A 20,643-nucleotide genomic window follows, 5' to 3' on the forward strand; every position below is an offset into this window, starting at 1 on the left:
TCTTACTCGCGCTTCAAAATGCGAAGACATATTGACCTTTTCTATTCATTAAATAGTTGCTGAGTGAGTAGATGCAGTAAAATAAAGTTACAAAAAATAACAAAATTCTATATAATCCATCATAAAGTCAAAGACAAATTAATACTTAAATCTGACTTGCCTGACACTCTGTCAAGAACTTCTGATAATGTTGTTGAGACTGGTAAATGAAGTGTTCGGAACTTATGGCCTGCTCCGTACATTGGATGCTGGATGACATGGCTTGTGGCATTAATTCTACCTTTATACAGCTGAAAATTCAAAAGAAATCAAGAAGTGATTTTTTTGATACATGTATCATTATAAAACAATTTCAAAAGCATAAAAGAATAAAAAATTTTAAATGCACACAAAATATAAAAGGTTTATTTTGTAATATTTTAAAATATGGTGCATTTGCCATTTGATTTGTTGGTCAACTTTTGTATTAGCACCACTGTACCTAATAATCAGTCACTTTTTCCCCCAACCAAATTATACTTTTCATGGTAGGGTAAATTAGGCTACTCATCACAAGAAGGGTTATCCAAAAGAGATTTTTAAGTCCTATCATTGAGTATAGAGGTTATTCTAGTTTGTTTGTTATGTAAGAAATTAAGATGTAGAGGTGACACCAGGTTCTGATATGAAATTATGAAATGTCTTTGCACAGAGCTAATTATTAAGATTTATTTAACTGTTAAATACTCACTGGACAAGGAGACTGAAGAAACATTGTCACTTTCTCATCTTCCAGCATCAATTGCAAAAATAATCTACGTATAAACCCCGAAATGTTCCCTGATGTTGGAAGGTTCCCTCTTTGAGGAGATGTCTGAAAGAGTTCACAGAGAACCTGGCAAGTAAAGAGATTTAAAAAGTTAAGTGCACTATTTACCTGCACCTTTGTACTTTAGAGAATAAAAAAGACCATCCCCACAGAAAATTCCTGTGAATAAGAGAAATTACTACTACAGGGTTTTCACATAATAAAATACCTAGCATAACCAAGTTACTTTTAACTTTAGTCAATATCAATGTAGTTACAATGCAATAAAAATTACGGAAAAAAGGGTATTAGAAATATAACATAAAGCCTTATTAAGAAGCTGAGAGATGAAAATTAAGCCAGAAAGCAACAAGTCACAGAGTTCTCATGCTATCCAGAGGGACAAGCCAAATTTTCAAATACTCCTGTCCTTGGTTAAAACTGATAATTTAACCATTTCCTTTTAATTAGGCACATTAAGCAGATATCGTTTCACAATAATTACTTTTGACAGTAAAGTATCTTGTTATTCTTCTCAATAAAGTTAAATCAGTATTTTTTGAAAATTATTATAACTATCCTTCTAGATATTAATAGTCAGGCCTGAATAAGCACTCCAAATCATGGAGTAAAAAAAAAAAAAGAAGCTGATTCCTATTTATTGGTGCCTACCAGATATCAGACAGGCTCTATGCTAGTTACCTTATATACATTACGGTTTTTAATGGTCTCAAAAACAATCTTTGAGGCAGGTATTACCATTCCCATTTTATAGGCTAAACAACCTGATGAAAGTCAAAACAGCTAGAAAGGAGCAGAATCTGGCAAAAATCAACTAGAATTCTTCTTGAAATAATTCTAACTTTCAAGATTTTGGCCCCATGGACTTACTACAATAAAATCATCTCTTACATTTTTAATGTGTTTTGTCAAGAGTCTCCTATCTGAAAACTATCCTAATGTCTGCTTCATTAGAAGCAAATCAAGAGTTGTAGCAATCCAGTTAACAACAAAACACAAAGCCTCACTACAGATGAGATGCTCAATGACCACCTTCAAGTGGTCAATCCTCTTTCAGAAGCTGAAGTGCTGTTCTTCTGGGCTTGTTCTTTTTATTGGATTGGGGGGGTTGTGAGTTTAAAAGGAGGAATGTATCAATTACAGCTAGAATCGCCATTAATTTGCCCATTATTTCATCCAAAGGAATATGTGACACTTGAGAGGAGGAGGGAGCAGATATCAATACTTTAAGTATGGTTTAAATTCAGATCCTTTATGGGGCGCCTGGGTGGCTCAGTTGGTTAGGCGACTGCCTTCGGCTCAGGTCATGATCTTGGGGTACTGGGATCGAGCCCCGCATCGGGCTCCCTGCTTGGCCGGAAGCCTGCTTCTCCCTCTCCCACTCCCCCTACTTGTGTTCCCTCTCATGCGCTCTCTCTCTCTGTCAATTAAATAAATAAATAAATAAAGTCTTTAATAAATAAATAAATAAATACAGATCCTTTGATGCACCGGATCCCAAACTACATCATCACCTGTAACACATACCCCTTTCTCAACTAATTTCATTAGTGTTATTTAACAGTGTATTAAAATAAGATGCCTAAAACATAAGCCAATTTTTCTAATCTTACCTGGGCCATCAGTTTTTGATTATTAGGGTGGCATGAAATGCACTGCAGAAAGAACGCAACAGTCGCATTCTCAATTGCCGTCCTCTGTTGAGTAGTCAGTCCTGTTGGAGCAGCTGAAGAAAGAGAGGCTGATCTTGCACTAGTCTGTTGGGCACCTAAATTATGTCCTCCAGAAGCAGACCCAGAGTGACATAATAAAAACAGAAGTGCTGTCCACAGTGGATTGACTTCAGACCCACCGAGCCAGTCTTTCATAACATGGCTACTGCCAACTTCTGTCAAAAACCTAAGAATAGGAGCAACCAGGTCCGCTGTGATAGGCATCTTATTACATTGCTGTGCAACATGATGCCGCCTGAGCTTGTCCTGAGAAATATCTATTGACTGAGCAATGTTTTCTGAGTAAGAAATGTGACTAAAGCAAAAACTAGCCAGACTCCTCACAAGAAGAGAAGGCAAACCTGAGTCCAATAACTGTTTGATAGCTTCTGGAGATTGAGAAGAGGACGCAAGGGTCGCCAAATGTGATTCAGTTAGTGCAAGAGGTGCTTGTGCATTTTTAGAGTCATCTGTTAAGGATGAAGTAAGATCTTGCTTTTTGCTATCATCAGTCATGGACAGTCTGTGATGACACTGCACTGGAGGAGGGGTAATTCCCATCCAGCCCATGAGCAAAGAAAAATAATTTGGATGTATATGACACATGGAGCAAAGTAGACTGTCAACAGCTTTCTTCAAAACCATATTGCAGGGAAGAGACATGGACCAATTAAAAAGTAACCTAGGAGAATAAAAGATGCCAGGTTAACATTATGTATGTATCTTTAGACAGACCTCACTGTTTCTAATACTTCTATTAGAAATCAACCTATACTCTATAAAATTATAAAATCTATAAGATTATACATTTTATTTGACAAAACAATATTTTGTCAATTGATTTCAGGAAGACTGCTTGTGATATATATTATTTAAGTATTTAGGTAGACAAAGTTATAAAGTTACAAAGACTTGTAAAATGAGTACAGAAGATCAAGAGATCTATATTAAAATGGATCTACCATTCTCTGTGACCTCAAAAAAAGTCACATAAAGAAACACTGAAAAATTATACAAAAGAAACGTTTAGATTGAATTTGACATGATTGATGGCTTAAAATTCACGTTTGCAAATCAGAAACTATTAGGGAGTTTCATTAATAAGTCATGGGTTATGCCAACCGAGAAGGCCACATATGAAAATGACAGACTGAAGGACAAAAGGCCAATCTTTTAAGAGTCATGGAACGCCTCAGAAGTAAGTATGATATTCTCTTACAGACTTAGGAATTATCAGGCAGTAAGTTCAGCAAAGCCTTAGCTGAGAACAACTGTATCAGATATCCAGAAAGTAGTAAAAACAACTAAGCATAAAAACTCTCCAAAGTAGTAACTCTTTCAAAATTTCCAGCTATACTTTTTCTCCCTAGTTGTACATTAAAGATAAAAAAAATCTGGTGGGGTGGGGGCTGGGTGGCTCAGTCAGTTAAGCGTCTGACACTTGATCTCAGCTCAGGTTTTGATCTCAAGGTCATGAGTTCAAGCCCCGCACTGGGCTCCACGCTGGGCATGGAGCCTATTAAAAAAAAATTCTGGTGGGTAAATTTGCAAAAAAGAATAAACACTATGAACTGGAGGAACACATACATTAAACACTCTGATTTTAGGTGGGAAAAGCACGCAATGACATGAATATAAATTAATCAAATTTGTGTGACACCTATTTCAAAATTACACCTGACTAAATTTAACTACTACTTTCAAAGTATTATTATTATCCAAATAGGCATAGAAAATACTGTTTCATCAAGTGAAAACCTATAAAGATCTAGTACTGGGGAAAAAAAGGATTTCAAAAATCGTACTTACTCAAAGAGCTCTCGGTCCAGCAGTGCTGGTAAATCATACTCTACAAGCAGTTCGTAACTATGCCACAGAATTGCTGCCACACAGTGAAGATGAGAAGGAGATGGCATGAGAAGACCATACTCTACTGCTGAAGAGTTAGGGCACATGTAGCTCATCCTGCCACTTCTCCTCATAGCAGCCACTCTTGCAGAATCACTGACCCATTTTAACAAGGCCTGGATTCTTAAAAGAAAACGAATTCAAATAACCAATTATACCACAACTGACATTTGATACGGATAAATATCACCATTACATGTCAGCAACATATATATGAGAATAACATATTGTTTTTGGTAAATTTAATCTAAAATAGGAAGAAAAAGGAATTTATGTAAGCAGAAAGAATATAGTAGTTCTAGTTTTCCCATAACCTTACTAATCTTAACTGATGAAAATGTTTGAAATAACGTAACTATAATTTTGCAAATAAACATTAACTTAACTCATTTATTAAAAAAAAAACCAAAACTATCACTATCTGAAATTACAGGATACAAAGCTTAACAAATTCACTGTCTCTTGTAAATTTTATCTCATAACAAATCCACACAACCGAGAGCAGTAATCTGGTGCTAATTCTTCACTGTGCAGAACCTCATGCAATAGAGCACGTGTCACACCTCTGGTCCCCAACCATTAAATACTAGCAGCAGTCACCCACCCCCCTTCATGCTGAAAATACAATATAGCCCCAAAATATATACTTTTTTTCAAGTGCTACCCTACCCTCAATATCCTGGAGCAGGGCGCTACTGACTGAGAACAAGACTTTTTAAACCAATAAGGCTTTGGAGTTTATATAAAATACAGAAAATGGGTTAAGATTTATAATTGAGTTCTTAAAACATAGTATTTATATTTTTGTTTGCTTTCAAATTTCTAGATCGTAAGATTCTTTGTTTCACGGTAAAAGAAATGGGGGTAGGAAGGTATATAAATCTACTTAATCCTCCTCTCTGCCCTGAAGGACAAGACTCTTTAAATTTCATATGACAGGAAATTAAGAGAAGTCAGAAAAAAAGAGAGATGAGGAAATTATGGAGTAGTAAGATTTTCTCAGTCCACAGAAGCCAACCATCTTGTTATTATGTGAGTTCTAAGACAGTTATGTTTTAAAAAGTATTATGCAGTAAAAACAACTTTGTTTAGGGTAATTTTCTTATGATAAAAACCATAAAACTACTAAAGAATCAAATAATTTTAAGAGATTTTAAGAAAACTGTTCCAGAAAAATATTTAAAACTCATTTTTTATATTCTTTTTAACCCTACTAACCATTAGGATTCAAACTTGGCAAAAATTTTTTATCAAAAAATATTTTTAAAAAAATTCCAACCTATTTTTAAATATAATAAAAATATAATTCATGTAAAGGAAGAAGCTTAATGGAAGTCAGCTTATTTAATATTTTGAAGTTATCATGCTGAAAATAAATTTACTTGGTTAAATGTCATTTAAACATTTTTAATCAGAAAATATGAAAGCAACTAGCCTACAATAAGTAAAAGCCATTACATTATCAGTGGTTAAAGTATCAATATTTACCAGGCACCTTCCATGCCTGACACTCTACTATATACTCCCAAGTCTGACCTATGTAAATCTTCCCTTGTGAATGACAGTAACCTGCCTCCTCAAACCAAGATAAAAGCTGGATTCAATGAACTTGTTCGACACTCTAGTATCTGGCACAGTGCCAGGCATACAGTAGCTACTCAGTAAGTACTTATGAGTTACGTACCCACAACAATTAATAATTTGTTAATTTATAAACAAATTAATAAAATATCAAATGATTTTCTCAAATGTTAATCAAAATATTAAAGGATAACATAACTCAGAAAACAAAAGACTGTTTATAGAGTTACGTACTCTATAAATGTTCTTCTGATATAAATGATATATATAAAACAAGAGAATGCCAAGTCATCACTCAAAAATTTACCAATAAAAACATGTTTCAAAAATACCTGGCATTCTTACCAATTTGGAGGTTGAAGACATCAAGGAAGAACTACATTAGTAAAACTCATCTAAAAATTACCTTTAAAAAACATCACTAAATATCTAGGTGAAATGTTCAGATGTTATTTACTGATAGCGTTTCACTTTGTGGTAGGAAAGAGAAAAAAGGTAGAGAGTCTCATGAAAAGCTGTCAATGAATATTATAAATAATAAGTAATCAAAACAAACACTATTATCACTGTCAAAATAGTCTATGTACCTAATATGGACACAATAGTCCTATAATCAGAAACAGTAAATACTACCTTAAATAGTATGATTATGAGACCATTAAAATTTATAAAGATCTCATCACAACACGGTTCATGTAAAAATATGTAATATTTTATTCCATTCCAATCAAAAATATTGATTAAAAATTCTATTTGAGTTCAAATTTGCTTAAAATAGGTCCAAATATATAAAAATTTATGTTAAATGTTCACAAAAATCTCTAACAGTTGTATCATGTAAAGCATACAGGTAAATATGCAATATAATCAACAGCCTTAGCTTTTATGAAACACTAAGGAGAAAGTATGACAAGTAGTAACATTCACTACCATGTGACTGTGTGTATGTGTGTACTTAAAAAACAAGATCAACATATACCTGTCTTTTGTTCCAGGATCCTGAGTTGTTCCAAGCTGGTAAAGAATATCTATTGTAGAATCAGAAGAGAGTCCATTCAGTCTTCCAAAAAGTAAAGGGCTGTTCAAATCTTGCAATAAAGAACCAAAAGAAAGTTTGCTCAATTAGCAAATGGGATAAAATTTGCTCAATTTAATTTTAAATTGTTAATTAAAAATAATTCTTCTATAAATTACAACAAAAATAACAAACCAACCCCTAGAACATTGAAGCCATAATGGAAATTTCAGAAACAGGTTTAGTCATAGAGATCACGTAATTCAACTGTCATTATTTTGCAGATAGGTAAAACTTAAACTATCAAAGTTAACTGTCACCTGTAGGATCACTGCCTGATGCTGCACAGTTTCTCAGAAGAATGTCTATAAGCTTCAGGCCAATTCTAGTGGACTGCAGTCCTATCTTTACAAGCACAACCTCAATGTTGGGTGAATGCATTCCACAGTATGGGGACATCAATAAGGCAGCACAAGTCTGTAGCAGGTTAGCAGTAGGTGCAGCTGCACTGGCCATCATTCCTTCCAGATCACTGATGTGAGTAAGGCAATGATGTAATAACCGTAACCATCCGATACTGAAATAACAACACAAAATGGTTTATGTGGTAAATTTAAGTAGCTCAAATTACTTCTGGGGTAAAACAAAACAAATCAGCATGTTGTTTCATAAATAACACCGATCTGTTTAAGAAAAAAAGATGCTGGAAGATCAATAAGGAATTAAACACAGTAAGTTTCCCCCATAACACAATAATACTTAACCACTAATCGCGTTTAGGAACTACACGATTAGTCAGAAAATGTTTTTACATATACATATATTTATATGTTTAAATATAAACTGCATAAAATTATAGCTGTGCAAAACTATAAAGTCTTGGCAGCTTGAGAATAAAACAAAAACCCTAAATTTTCTTACCAGGCAAAACTTTTAACAGAACCAGTCTATAATATTATCAACTATCAAACTTTACCAAATGAAAGTGAATTAAAGGATATATTCAGGTCTTGGTTTACTTGGTCAATCTGTATGATTCCAATCTAACCCTTCTACTAATTGGCATTTAGGAATTACCATATTAAGACTAGGTCTCTGTCCATATGGTCAATTTGTATGGCTCAGATGTATCCTGGTGACAGACACTTGGAAATTCTTATACCAGACTGTGATCCAAAGAACAGAAACCCATACCTATATATACCACATTCTTGAGATTACCTCAAGAATTAAACACACATAAATCTCAATTTTAACCAGCCTTAAGTTCCGGTTCTACAGAATTAGTGTCTCTACTGTACCTGATAAAATTATGGTATTATATAAATTACCTATGGAGCAAAGACCTTCCTAGCCCTAAAAAAGAAGCCAAAGAATAAATAATTTCATAAAAAACTCAGAAAGCTTTTTTTACAACTGAGATACATAACATACCTTGTTTTGGATACCTGATCTTCAGATGGAAGAAAGGGATTATTAACTGTTGCTGAAGAAGTGGTACCAAAAGCAGTGAGGCCCAGTAATTTAATCTGTGAAAGGCCTAATGTGCTGGCATCTCGTGGGCGATGAAGTCTAAGGCAGACAGCAGAAGCTACTTCAGCTTTTACCAGCTGAATTTTTATGTAGGTGAGACCACTTGTGACAACAGGAGTGGACAAAGGTAGCATGTTTACCCCATCTGCACTCACTTCAACGGACACTGAGGATGGGCAGGCTGTAGGAAAAGAATATTGAAAAATTACTCAAGAAAATGTGAACTGGACTTCATGGTTTAGTGGAAATCCCAGTAAAACAGCAGCTTTTAGTTATATTCACTATGAATTTGCAAAAGAAAATTTATATGCCACATCATACTTTGTCAATGACTTTCAAAATAACTGATTTTGGAACTATTTTCCAACATAAAATATGAGACCTACAATATAACAAAGAGTATTTTAAAAATTCTAAGATTCGCCTAAAGAAAGATAACTGAATATATGTAAACCACATGTACGCTCTTGAGTCTCTACAAGAAAAAAAATTGCCGCGGCGCCTGGGTGGCTCAGTCGTTAAGCGTCTGCCTTCGTCTCAGGTCATGATCCCAGGGTCCTGGGATTGAGCCCCACACTGGGCTCCCAGCTCAGCAGGGAGCCTGCTTCTCCCTCTCCCTCTCCCTCTGCCTGTCCACCCTGCTCATACTCACTCACGCTCTGTCAAATAAATAAATAAAATCTTAAAAAAAAAAAAAGAAAACTGCCAAATAGGCAATTGGTCTATTATTCCTACTTTACTCAGAATTATCACCAACAATGTGGGACATTTTATTAATATGCCATGGTTTACTATTGTTAAGTCATGTGGGAAAGAAGAATATTAAAAAAAAGTGCTTTTCTACCAACTCATTATTTCAGTACTACCATATTGCAATGATTTTTAATATAGGTGAGTTTAAAAACTGCTTTTGCCTCTAATATTTTATTTCCCTTTCAAAATTTAATGAAACATCAAGAAGATTTTATTTTAAATCATTTTCTGCTAAAATTCAGGTAGGCTCAATGAAGTAATATGGGAAAATTATTTCTAACATAACACGGAAGCCCATATAAGAAATATATCTATCAACTAAAATGACCTTTGAACTTTGATTTTAATTTTAATAATAATTGGAAGTAACTTTTACCATATGCCAATTACATGCTAGGTTTACACTGAGAATTGGCAAGTCATATCAATTCTGAAATTTTATCTTCACTTTTGAGAAAAGTATTATCCACATTTTACACAAAAGGACAAAGTCAAAGAGATAAAGTAATCCAAATTCTTACATGAACAAATGGCAACATTTTATAATCAAGCCCATATTTGATTCTAAAGACTATGTTATTTCCAATGGAACAAAACATATCTTCAATTTCTGCTCCAATCCAATAATAAAACCAAAATGTTTTAGTAGGGAACACTTATAGTAGGGAACACTTATAGTAGGGAACACCTAACCTAGTGATTTTCTTTTTTAATATAAAGTGTGTGTGCCTGAGTGGGGTGGGATGGGGGCAGGGGCATAGGAATGGGGGCATTGGTGGTGGATGAAAAGAGGGAGAGACAGAATCCTAAGCAGACTCCAAGCCCAGTGTGGAAACTGACGCAGGTCTCAATCTCATGACCCTGAGATCATGACCTAAGCCAAAATCAAGAGTTGGATGCTTAACTGACTGAACCACCCAGGTGCCCCAAACCTAGTGATTTTTTATAATGAACAGAGTTCATCCTTGTAACACTCTTTCCACCTCAGTTCCCATGTGCAAATTCTAGCCCCACTTCAAAGCCACCACTTACAAGGACCACTCTTACTCCTTCTAAATAAAAGCAATTTCTTCCTCATCTTAGCTTTTCCTCTACATCTTGTATTGACTCATATTTTACAATACAGTTGTTTTTGATCTGCAAAAACACTATGAATTCATGCATTTTCCTTCTGCCATTATATCTGTTTTTTATCTAAGAGGTGTGAATTCCAGGGAATAACAGTAGTCTAATCTTGCAAGTGGAAAATTCATTCTTCCACATATGCCAGGGATCTACAAAGTTTCCCACAGTTCTTCATCCAATTATTGACATTTGACAACAATGAGAATTAATCAGCAACAAAAATGAATGTGACAATCTCAACAATTCTGTAAAAATCACTACATGTTTATACTGAAAGAATTTGGGGATAAAAAATGCAAAATAGTATTTCACATTCCTTTATGAATACCTGAAAGAGTTGTTGCTCCTCTTAATGTAAAACTTGTTCTCTAAAAATTCTTTTGAATTATTTAACTTGCAAAGTGACAAAAACATATCAAAATGAGTGATACTCAAAATAGTACAAATTAAAAAATCACACTCAAATAATAAAATATTCCTTACAGGTAATTATCTTATAATGGGAAGGGGAAAAGACAAATCTAAAAGATTTAATTTCACATTATAGGACTAGCACTGAGGACAGGGATGGAGAAAATAATACTGCTATCTACGGGTGTATAAACTAACTCATCTCAATGCTACAGCTTAATTTCGGAGGAAAGGCAAGGCCAAATTATATGTAACTGAAATGTATTTGTCTGGATTTCATGCAACATTCTATTTGTTTGAGGAGAATAGCCATGACAATTCATTTCATGGGAAATGATTCGGTGGTAATGTTGAATATTATATTAAAAAACTACAAAATTAAGCAATCGGGGAATCGTACCTAAGTGTATCACTTTTTGCTAAATATTTTTATTTTTAAGTGTTTCTCGTTTACAGTTTATTTTCATTATACTTCTTTACAAAAAATATGACTCACTTGCAAGAGATGCAAGGTGAGGTTGGATATGTATCTCTTTCAGAAGCACTGCTGCAGGAAGGTGAATGGTAAGGTCGCACCAAGCCTCCTCTGGCAGAAAGATGTAGGACCAAGCAGCAGAGCGAGCTCTTCTATGCGGCGGCGTGGCCTGTAAAAGCACCTCAGCTGGTTGGGCAGTAGGACTGCTAGATGTAATTGTACCTACAGAAGGGATATTAAATATAAAAAGAACTTTGTAGAAGAAACCAAATAAAACATCAAGAACTATTCAAATCCTAATAACTAGAAAAATTAGCTAAAACCGTGACATATGATGCTACGAATGTATTTGTTTAGTATATATAGCATGATTTGTCACAGTATTCACAAAACATCAGGACATCTAGTCAACTTGCAAGGTGACAAGTTTATTATTGTTATCTAATTTCTTTGTACTCACATGTCGAATGAAAACTAAAGTAGTAGTAACAACAAATCTAGCACAACTCTCAAATAATTTAAGTAAAAATACTATGGTTCAAGACAACCTTCAACTTGAAAATAATTACCTTTATTTTAGTTGTCACTATTCTTGAGTTAGAAATATGAAAGAAATATATAAAAAGAAACTATGTAAACTGGGAAAAGGAGTAACTATTTAAATCTGGAGCTACTTTTAAAAAGTCATGCAAGTTAAGAAAGAACAAGTCCTTTAAACTGATTAACATTTACAATGAAAACTGACCTAAGAATTTGCTATTTAGTTTCACAAACTGTTTTACTATTTAACTCAGAAATAAAAACAAATGTGATTGCTAAAGAACCATTAAAAACTTCCTTCTAATCAACAGAAAGTTTCAAAAACTGCTACCTTTAAAATCAATGGTTTGTAATTGGTGTTACTGTAACATGATCAACTTACTTCAACAACTATTTTTGCTTCATACCAGCTAATAAACTATATAAACCCAAACCAGTAAGATTTAATAATTCTTTTCTTACCCAGGGGTGCAAAGTTATGGATCCCTTCTGCATTGTCAGGCTCAGAAGCTAGTATTCTTGTTTTCAAAGTGCTATCAACAGCTTTATTCGGACCAGAGTCAAGAAATTTCATAATAGTTGATACCATACTTCTTGCAGTGTTTACAATAGCCCTTGTACTAGTAACCATATTGTTGCAAATCAGCTGAACGCCACCTAAATTTACAAAGAACGCCAAATGAAAATTACCTTAAGATAGTTTGACACTGAGTCACCTTTCGCAGAACACTACAAAAATAAGATCATACACCGTCAAATGATTATACTAAATGACAATTTCTGGAATTTATCTTACCCATATCATGGAATGCTTTCAAGGCATCACTAGTATCCAGTACTCTCAAAATAAACCACAATAATGGTTCAGATAATTGGCAGGTAGCAAGAGAGCCCTTAAAAAAAAAAAAAAAGAAAGAAAGAAAAAAGTGTATTGTGACTTTAAAATCTTAATTATGAATTTCCTGTGAATCAGAACAATTAAGCCTATTAAATATAATATTCTTTAATAGTTAATTATTCTAAAATGGCAGCCTTAATCTAAATCAGTAAATACAACATATCTGCCAAAATACATAAGAAATTTTACCTGAATCAGAAAGGAAGTGTACAGTCTCCTCTCTGAATTCAGAGTATTTTTTTTAAAGCATCTGTCTATACCCACTACTGTCATTTTTGACCTTAAATGGGCATTGACTTTGTTTTCCATTAGACACTAATTTCATTTAAAAATGGATCCTTGGGGCGCCTGGGTGGCTCAGTTGGTTAGGCGACTGCCTTCAGCTCAGGTCATGATCCTGGAGTCCTGGGATCGAGTCCCGCATCGGACTCCCTGCTCGGCAGGGAGTCTGCTTCTCCCTCTGACCCTCCCCACTCTCATGCTCTCTCTATCTCATTCTCTCTCAAGTGAATGAATAAAATCTTTAAAAAAAAAAAAAAAAAATGGATCCTTCTCAGGGCACCTGGGTGGCTCAGTCGGTTAAGCGTCTGCCTTTGGCTCAGGTCACGATCCCAGGGTCCTGGATCGAGCCCCGCATCAGGCTCCCTGCTCAGCGGGGAGCCTGATTCTCCATTTCCTCCCGCTCTCGCTCTCTCAAAAAATAAAATCTTTAAAAAAAATAATAAAGGGCGCCTGGGTGGCTCAGATGGTTAAGCGTCTGCCTTTGGCTCAGGTCATGATCCCAGGGTCCTGGGATCGAGTCCCACATCGGGCTCCCTGCTCCTTGGGAGCCTGCTTCTTCCTCTGCTTCTCTCTCTCTCTGTCTCTAATGAATAAATAAATAAAATCTTTAAAAAATAATAATAATAATAAAAAAAATAAAAATAAATAAAAATGGATCCGTCTCAAATATCTATCTACTCATGGAAATACATATGCATATATATATCACACACACACATATATGCAATGAAGTTTTTAAGAAAATGATAATTTTACACTGACAAAATACTTTTATTAAAAAAGTATGTTTTAAAACCTATATTTGAAAAAATGGTAAATGGACTAGAAGTTAAAATAATCACACTGGTTCCTACAATTTCATTTTATAAGGAAAGATAAAAAGCAGTAATACTCTAACCTATTTTACTTTAAAAATTACCCAAATTCCTTTCAGCTGAAAGGAAACTAAACATGCAACATAACTTAAAAAAAAGTTCCATTAAATTTTCACATGTAACATCTACAGAGAACATTTTGCTATTGAACTATGCTATTTCTAGGGGAAAGGAAGAACTATTTCTTGAGACAATGGGGGAAAAAATCTAAAATTTAAGAATATGTTAAATGTTCTATTCTTATATCACTGTGGTCATTTCTGAAAATACCAACTCTAGAAAATTTTATATTCTAACTTCTAGGAATAGTCCATAGTTCTCACCTCATGCCGCTGCTCTTTTTCCAGTATATGAGTCCTCTGTTCCCTGTTCTATAAATAATTCTCTATTCCCACTGCTAGAAACTATTTACATTACTGAAATATTTGCTGGATTGAACTTACTTGTCTGCCCATATAACCACAGGCCATATAGGTTAAAATTGGCTGCAGCATCATGTGGACTGTAGAAGCTTTTTTACTGAGGGTTGTCAGTATGGTAAATAATCCATCCCCAACTGATATGGCATCTAACCCACCATGAAAGTTCTCATGTTTGGTAAGATGTAATCCACTTGCTCCTAGTTTAAATAAAAAGATTACACATTTTGTGAAAAGTATATCCTTAAAAACCAGTAATAATTAGAAGCTTTAAAGTCATTTCTCCTGAAACCACTGAACGATGGATACGTAACAGTTATATGTGTGTGTACATGTATGTATGTGTATATCTATATGAAACTGAGGTATTTATCATAGCATTCAGTAAAGCATATTTTTGGATATCTTCTTACATGATATACCTCTATTGTTGATGACAATAAGAAGTTGCTCTATGACTGAGCAACATCATCTTACACATTAGCTATGTATGGAGAAGAAAGGAAATGGATAGAAAGTCAGTGATGTGGGTACATAATTGCACTTCAAATCATCTAATTAAAAGATATGACGACTGTTTCCCTTACAAAAAGAATTAAGTAAAAATAGACTGGAATGAATTCTGTCACAATTTACAAAGTTTAATTATTTGAAAAAAATTAACACATATTTTTCAAACAGGCAGAAAAGTTAAGCAACAATATAGAATTTTACACTGATATATGTGTCACAGAAACTGTTACTGGATAAAATTTTATATTTCACTTCTAAAGAAAATGTGAATAAATAAACCTTACTGATTCCCTAATACAAAATTTGATGTGAAATTCTTCATCTATAAAACATTAGAGATATACAACTATAAATTGTGGTACCTTACTTAGAAGACTGATTTTTTTCTTAATTTAACAAACTGCAAGTTATTTGGTTAGTAATTTCCAATTTTTAAAAAATTCACACTTAAAATTCTTCCTAATTTCAATTTCACTTATTGATAGAAGCCACTCTATAAAAGTTTTCACTTACATCATGCTAAGAAGTTTGCAATCAAGTAGCTCTACACTATAAGGTAACAAAAAAATGAATCTATCTGTTGCTCATGAAAAGAGATACAAGACCCGAAACATGTATAAGATGAAATATTCTCAATACGTACCAATTATCATCGCCATGGCACTGCTATTACACAGGCCCAGAGCAGACAAAATCTGGCTCATAATCTGTTGGTTGGCTAACACTAAGTCAGCCACATATGCAGGTGATCCTTGAATACTACTACTGCTTCCATTACCATCTTTGCCTCCTGAGACTTTTTCTTCATCCGAAACACTGTCTGTTGTATTGGTGGTCACAGACACTCTTGCACTGTATTCTCTGTTGTCTGAAAGAGGCAGCTGGACCAAAATGTTAACCAGTTTTAACAAATCGAACATGAGTTGATCTCTTGTCATTTCACCACAAACTGCTTTTGCATCACCTGGACGAATGAGGTTCGCAAAGAGTCCCCCAAAGCATGCTCGAGCACCCACCGAGCTATCAGATCCACTTCGAGACATTACTTTGTCTGAGCAAGTGATATAGTGATGCACTAAAAAGGTGACAGACTCTATTACAGCAGAAATAGTACTAATGGAAACAACTTCAAAATTCTGCTCCAGCGTAAATTCTAAGAGCTTTACTTGGGCATCAAGAGGTCCTTGGCCTGTCTGGAAAGCACCCCTGCAGAAAAAGAGAGGATTAAAAATTAATCCCTGTTAAACTTTTAAAAAAGTAACCATCACAACACAAGAAAGCTAGCAATTAAACTCTTGGTATTCACTATTTCATTTTGCAGGCAAATAGTTTCCATCTCCTCCTGAGTCGTTCTTTACTCTCTTCTCCATTTTACACAAAATAAGAAATGACTTCCCTTCCAAATAGAAAACCAAAGGACAAGTAAATCAAAGAGGTGATTTTGAAACCCCAGACTAAAATATTTCAGCATCACATGGCACTCCTCATAATGGACTAAGCTCTGGTTTTTCATATCCTCAAATGGTGCTATTTTAAACATTCTGTACTGATTATGATTTTCAAAAATTAAGATTCAAATAATTTTTATGCATCACAATTAAATGTTCTCCAGTTCTGCTCATGCCTAAGATATAAAAAGCTGGAGAGAAGAGTGCCTCCAAATTAACAAGAGAAAGTGAAACTAGTTATAATGTCACATAAACCCAACAGAGGGCTTGAAATCCATGAAAAGACAGGCACCTCCAAGAAGCACTGGCTCTCCTATGGCAGAATTTGAGAAGAGACACTGGCAACATTCAAATGAGTAAGAAGAATTCAGCGAAAATATTTAACAACTTGCTAAATCCTGGTGTATGCAAGGGTAATAACACAGAACCCTTGGTGTTCAAACCCATTCACAGGCACCCAACCTCCCCAACCCCCTGCTACACACTATGCCCTATGCATCTATTCCATTTGGCTGTTCCTGAGTTACATACTTTATAACAAACCAGTATATGTAAGTAAAGTGTTTTTCCTGGGTTCTAGGTGAGATTTTTACAAACTATCAAAACTGAAGCGTGTGCTGTGAGAATCCCTGGATTTGTACCCAAATCTGACAGAAGTGTGGTAGCCTGGGACCTAGGACTTACAAATGCCCTCTCAAGTGAGGGCAGTCTTATGGGACTGAGGAGTTAAACCTGTAAATCTGATGCTGACTTTGGGAAGTGTCAGAAAGGGACTGAATGGCAGGGCAAAGCTTTACGATGATTCTCTGAAAATATCAGTAATATTGATAAACTTCTAGCAAGAATGACCTATATAAATAAATAAAAATTACCAATATTAGAAATGAGAAAAAGGAATCAAACTAGAGCCTATCAACATTAAATGGATAAGGAAATAGCACCAATAATTCAACAACATAGAAAAAATGAACAAATTCCTTCAAGATGCAAATTGCCAAATGTCACTCAAGAAGAAATAGAAAACCTGAATAATCTTTCACCTATGAAATAAATGGAACATTTTTTCCTATAAGAAAACTCCAGACTCAGTATGCCTCGGTGGCGAGTACTATCAAATATTTAAGTGAGCGGTAATACCAGTTTTACACAACCTCCTTCAGAAAATAGAAAAGGGATACCCCAACTTATGAGTCCAGGATTACCTTAATATAAAAAATAGACACTTTACATAAAAACTGGACATTACAAGAAAAATGCAAACATCCCTCATAAAAAATAGATTCAAAAATCAACAAAATGTTAAATTCAATTCAGCAAGTATAAAAAGGATAATACCTCATGATCAATGAGTATATCCTGAAATACATATTGATCAACACTTTAAAAAAAAAATCAATGTAATTCGCCATATTTATAGGTTACTCAAGAAACAACATATGATCATTTCAAAAGATACAGAGAAAGCACTTCACAAAATCCAAGAGTAATACATGATTTTTTAAAGACTTAGCAAATTAAGAACACAAAAAAACCTCCTGAACTTGGTGTCAGTCATCTACAAAGGAAGGTACAGCTAATAACATTTCTACTTCTGAAAGACCTTTACTTTTCTAAGAGTGAGAAAAAAACAAAGAGGGCAAATTGAACCACTTCAATCAATCATATGGGAGGTACTAACCAGGGCATTAGGAGAGGAGGCAGGGTAGGGTGTAGGGGCTAAGACACATACATTGGAAAGGAAGAAATAAGACTGTTTTCATTCACTGGCCATACGACTGTATACAAAGAAAAATCCAAAGAGGCTATATAATTTTTCCTAAGTTGATCTGTAGATCGATGCATTCCCAATCAAAATCCAACACAGTTTTATTTTGTTTTATTTCGGGCAGTGCAGATAAGAATCAATAAATGTACTCTCAAATTTATGTGGAAAAGCAAAGGAAACAGAATAGCCAAAACAATTCTGAAGAAAGAACAAAGTTGGAAAATCTGCACTACCAGATTTCAAGAAACTTATGGAGGTACCAAGGCAATATGGTATTGGAAAAGTATAGACACAAACATCAATTCTACAGAAGTGAGTCTAGAAACTGCAAAACCAATATGGTCAACTGATTTTTAAAATGCATACAAAGATAATTCAATGAAAAGCAGTCTTTACAATAAATGGCATAGGAACAACTGGACATCCACAGGCAAAAAAATAAACTTTGACCCAAATGCAACATAAATGTAAAAACTAAAACTATAAAATTTCTAGAAGACAACACAGCAGATCATTTGTATGACCTTGGATTAGGCAAAGGTTTTTTTTTTTTTTATAGTACAAATATAATATATAAAGGAAAAACTTAACAAATAAGACTTCATCAAAATAAAAAACTTGTTTTTTGAAGGATATTGTTAAAATATAATCCACAGATAGGAAGTATCTGCAAAACACTTACTTGATAAAACTGAATGCCCTCTTTATAATAAGACTGGGTATTTCTTTTCAGTCACAAAATTAATTTACCTAAAAGCTCCTGGCTAATTTATCTGGATACCAGAGACTTTCTTAAAAACATAGAAAACATGGGGCTCCTGGATGGCTCAGTCAATTTTGGCTCAGGTCATGGTCTCGGGGAAGTGAGATGGAGCACCGTGTTGGGCTCTGTGCTGGGCATGAAGCCTGCTTGGGATTCTCTCTCCCCCTCTGCCCCTCCCACCTGCCCCACCCCCATGTGCTCTTGCTCTTGCTCTCTCTCTCTCTCTAAAAAAAAAAAAAGTTTTCATCAGAAAGTAATGTCGATTTTATGAAATGTCTTACAGTATGAGATGATTCATTAATATGATATGTATTATGATTTTTAACCACTCATGGTCACAATTCATTCTTTTAACATACCGCCTGATTTTGTTAATAAATTTATTTAGGCTTTCTCTATGGGATTGGTATGTAATTTTCTTTTTTTTTTTTAAGATTTTGTTCATTTATGAGAGAGTAGGGGTGGGGGAAGAAGGAGACTCCCCACTAAGCAGGGAGCCCAACGCAGGGCTGGATTTCAAGACCCTAGGATCATGACCTGAACCTAAGGCAGACACTTAACCAACTGAGCCACCCAGGCGCCCCTGTAATTTTCTTTTTTTAGCTATTTTTTTCAGTTTTCTTACATATAGGTTTCAAGTAAAATCCTTGGCAGCTTTAATACTCTCTCTGTATTCTACAATTTAAACAGCTTCAAGTAAATTTCACTAATGTATGAAAACACTAAAAGCAAGCAGAGATTTGATGTAGTGTATATCTTTCATAGAGTTCAGGAATCTGAGAGAGCCATAATAAAATGGAATGAAAACAGTCAGGAGAGAAATGGATAAACCCTTCCCCCTTAATCCCTACTATACTGCTTATCTGTTCCCAGATAAACCCCTAACAGATGGTAAGTGAGAGTTTATCTGAAGGATCACATATTACTTCTATATCAGGAATATATGTATACATTGAAATTTACCTTTCTGTAGAAAGTATATGAATTAGCTTGAGCAAAAATTCACTGAATATCTGAGGACATGTTGAAGAAAGATGCACTTGTAATCGGGTGAGAAATTCTTGCATAGCTTGTGTAGCGGTTGGACCAACCTGAAGAGAATCGAAAACTTTTTACTGATAATTTTTAAATGAATAATTCTATAAATGTTATCAAGTGTTAAATCAAGCACTATACTCTTTTAACTTTTCATATGAAGAACGAAAATATTAACATTAATATTTTCTGATAGCAGGAAACCAATGGATTTTTTTAGGTCTTAAGATATTTAAACTGAAAACCACAAATTCTAGTGTCATAATTTTATCATTATGGTTTAGAACTTATAGTAGGTTTATATAACTCAAAATAGAAAAAAATCACCTGAATTACACGAGAAATGCCTTCATAATGCTGTCAAAAGTACAAGGAACTTTTGCACTGATTTTCACAAACAACCTTACTACCCATTTCAAAACAGAAGCACTCAAAGAGGTTAAGTGATCCACAAATGGTCATGCTTCCAACGACTAGCAGAGCAAATACTACCGTGAATGAAAAAAACACAAAACCACAAAGAAAAAACTCTAAAGGTAAAAACAAACGGGGTGGGAAGGATGGGGTGGCTGGGTGATAGACACTGGGGAGGGTATGTGCTATGGTGAGCGCTGTGAATTGTGCAAGAGTGTTGAATCACAGATCTGTACCTCTGAAACAAATAATACAATATATGTTTAAAAAAAAAGATAGCAAGAGGGGAAGAATGAAGGCGGGTGGAAACTGGAGGGGGAGACGAACCATGAGAGACTGTGGACTCTGAGAAACAAACTGAGGGTTCTAG

General features: G+C 34.6%; 1 protein-coding gene across 1 annotated transcript in view; it reads right to left on the reverse strand.

Annotated features, from left to right (window-relative positions):
- BIRC6 (baculoviral IAP repeat containing 6) overlaps positions 1–20,643 on the reverse strand; it is a 218,977-nt gene that overhangs the window by 83,179 nt on the left and 115,155 nt on the right. Inside the window, exons 42-54 of the mRNA XM_081797299.1 lie at positions 19,788–19,915; positions 15,492–16,054; positions 14,360–14,535; positions 12,658–12,754; positions 12,324–12,518; positions 11,343–11,543; positions 8,459–8,738; positions 7,345–7,601; positions 6,989–7,097; positions 4,330–4,551; positions 2,422–3,202; positions 731–874; positions 161–290 (exon numbers count right to left, since the gene is read on the reverse strand). Of these exons, the coding sequence (XP_081653425.1) occupies positions 161–290; positions 731–874; positions 2,422–3,202; positions 4,330–4,551; positions 6,989–7,097; positions 7,345–7,601; positions 8,459–8,738; positions 11,343–11,543; positions 12,324–12,518; positions 12,658–12,754; positions 14,360–14,535; positions 15,492–16,054; positions 19,788–19,915 (3,283 nt within the window). The remainder of the gene's footprint in view (positions 1–160; positions 291–730; positions 875–2,421; positions 3,203–4,329; positions 4,552–6,988; positions 7,098–7,344; positions 7,602–8,458; positions 8,739–11,342; positions 11,544–12,323; positions 12,519–12,657; positions 12,755–14,359; positions 14,536–15,491; positions 16,055–19,787; positions 19,916–20,643) is intronic.

The sequence above is a fragment of the Leptonychotes weddellii genome, chromosome 10, assembly GCF_054177405.1.
Source record: "Leptonychotes weddellii isolate Sample4059 chromosome 10, ASM5417740v2, whole genome shotgun sequence".
Classification (NCBI taxonomy): Eukaryota; Metazoa; Chordata; class Mammalia; order Carnivora; family Phocidae; genus Leptonychotes; species Leptonychotes weddellii.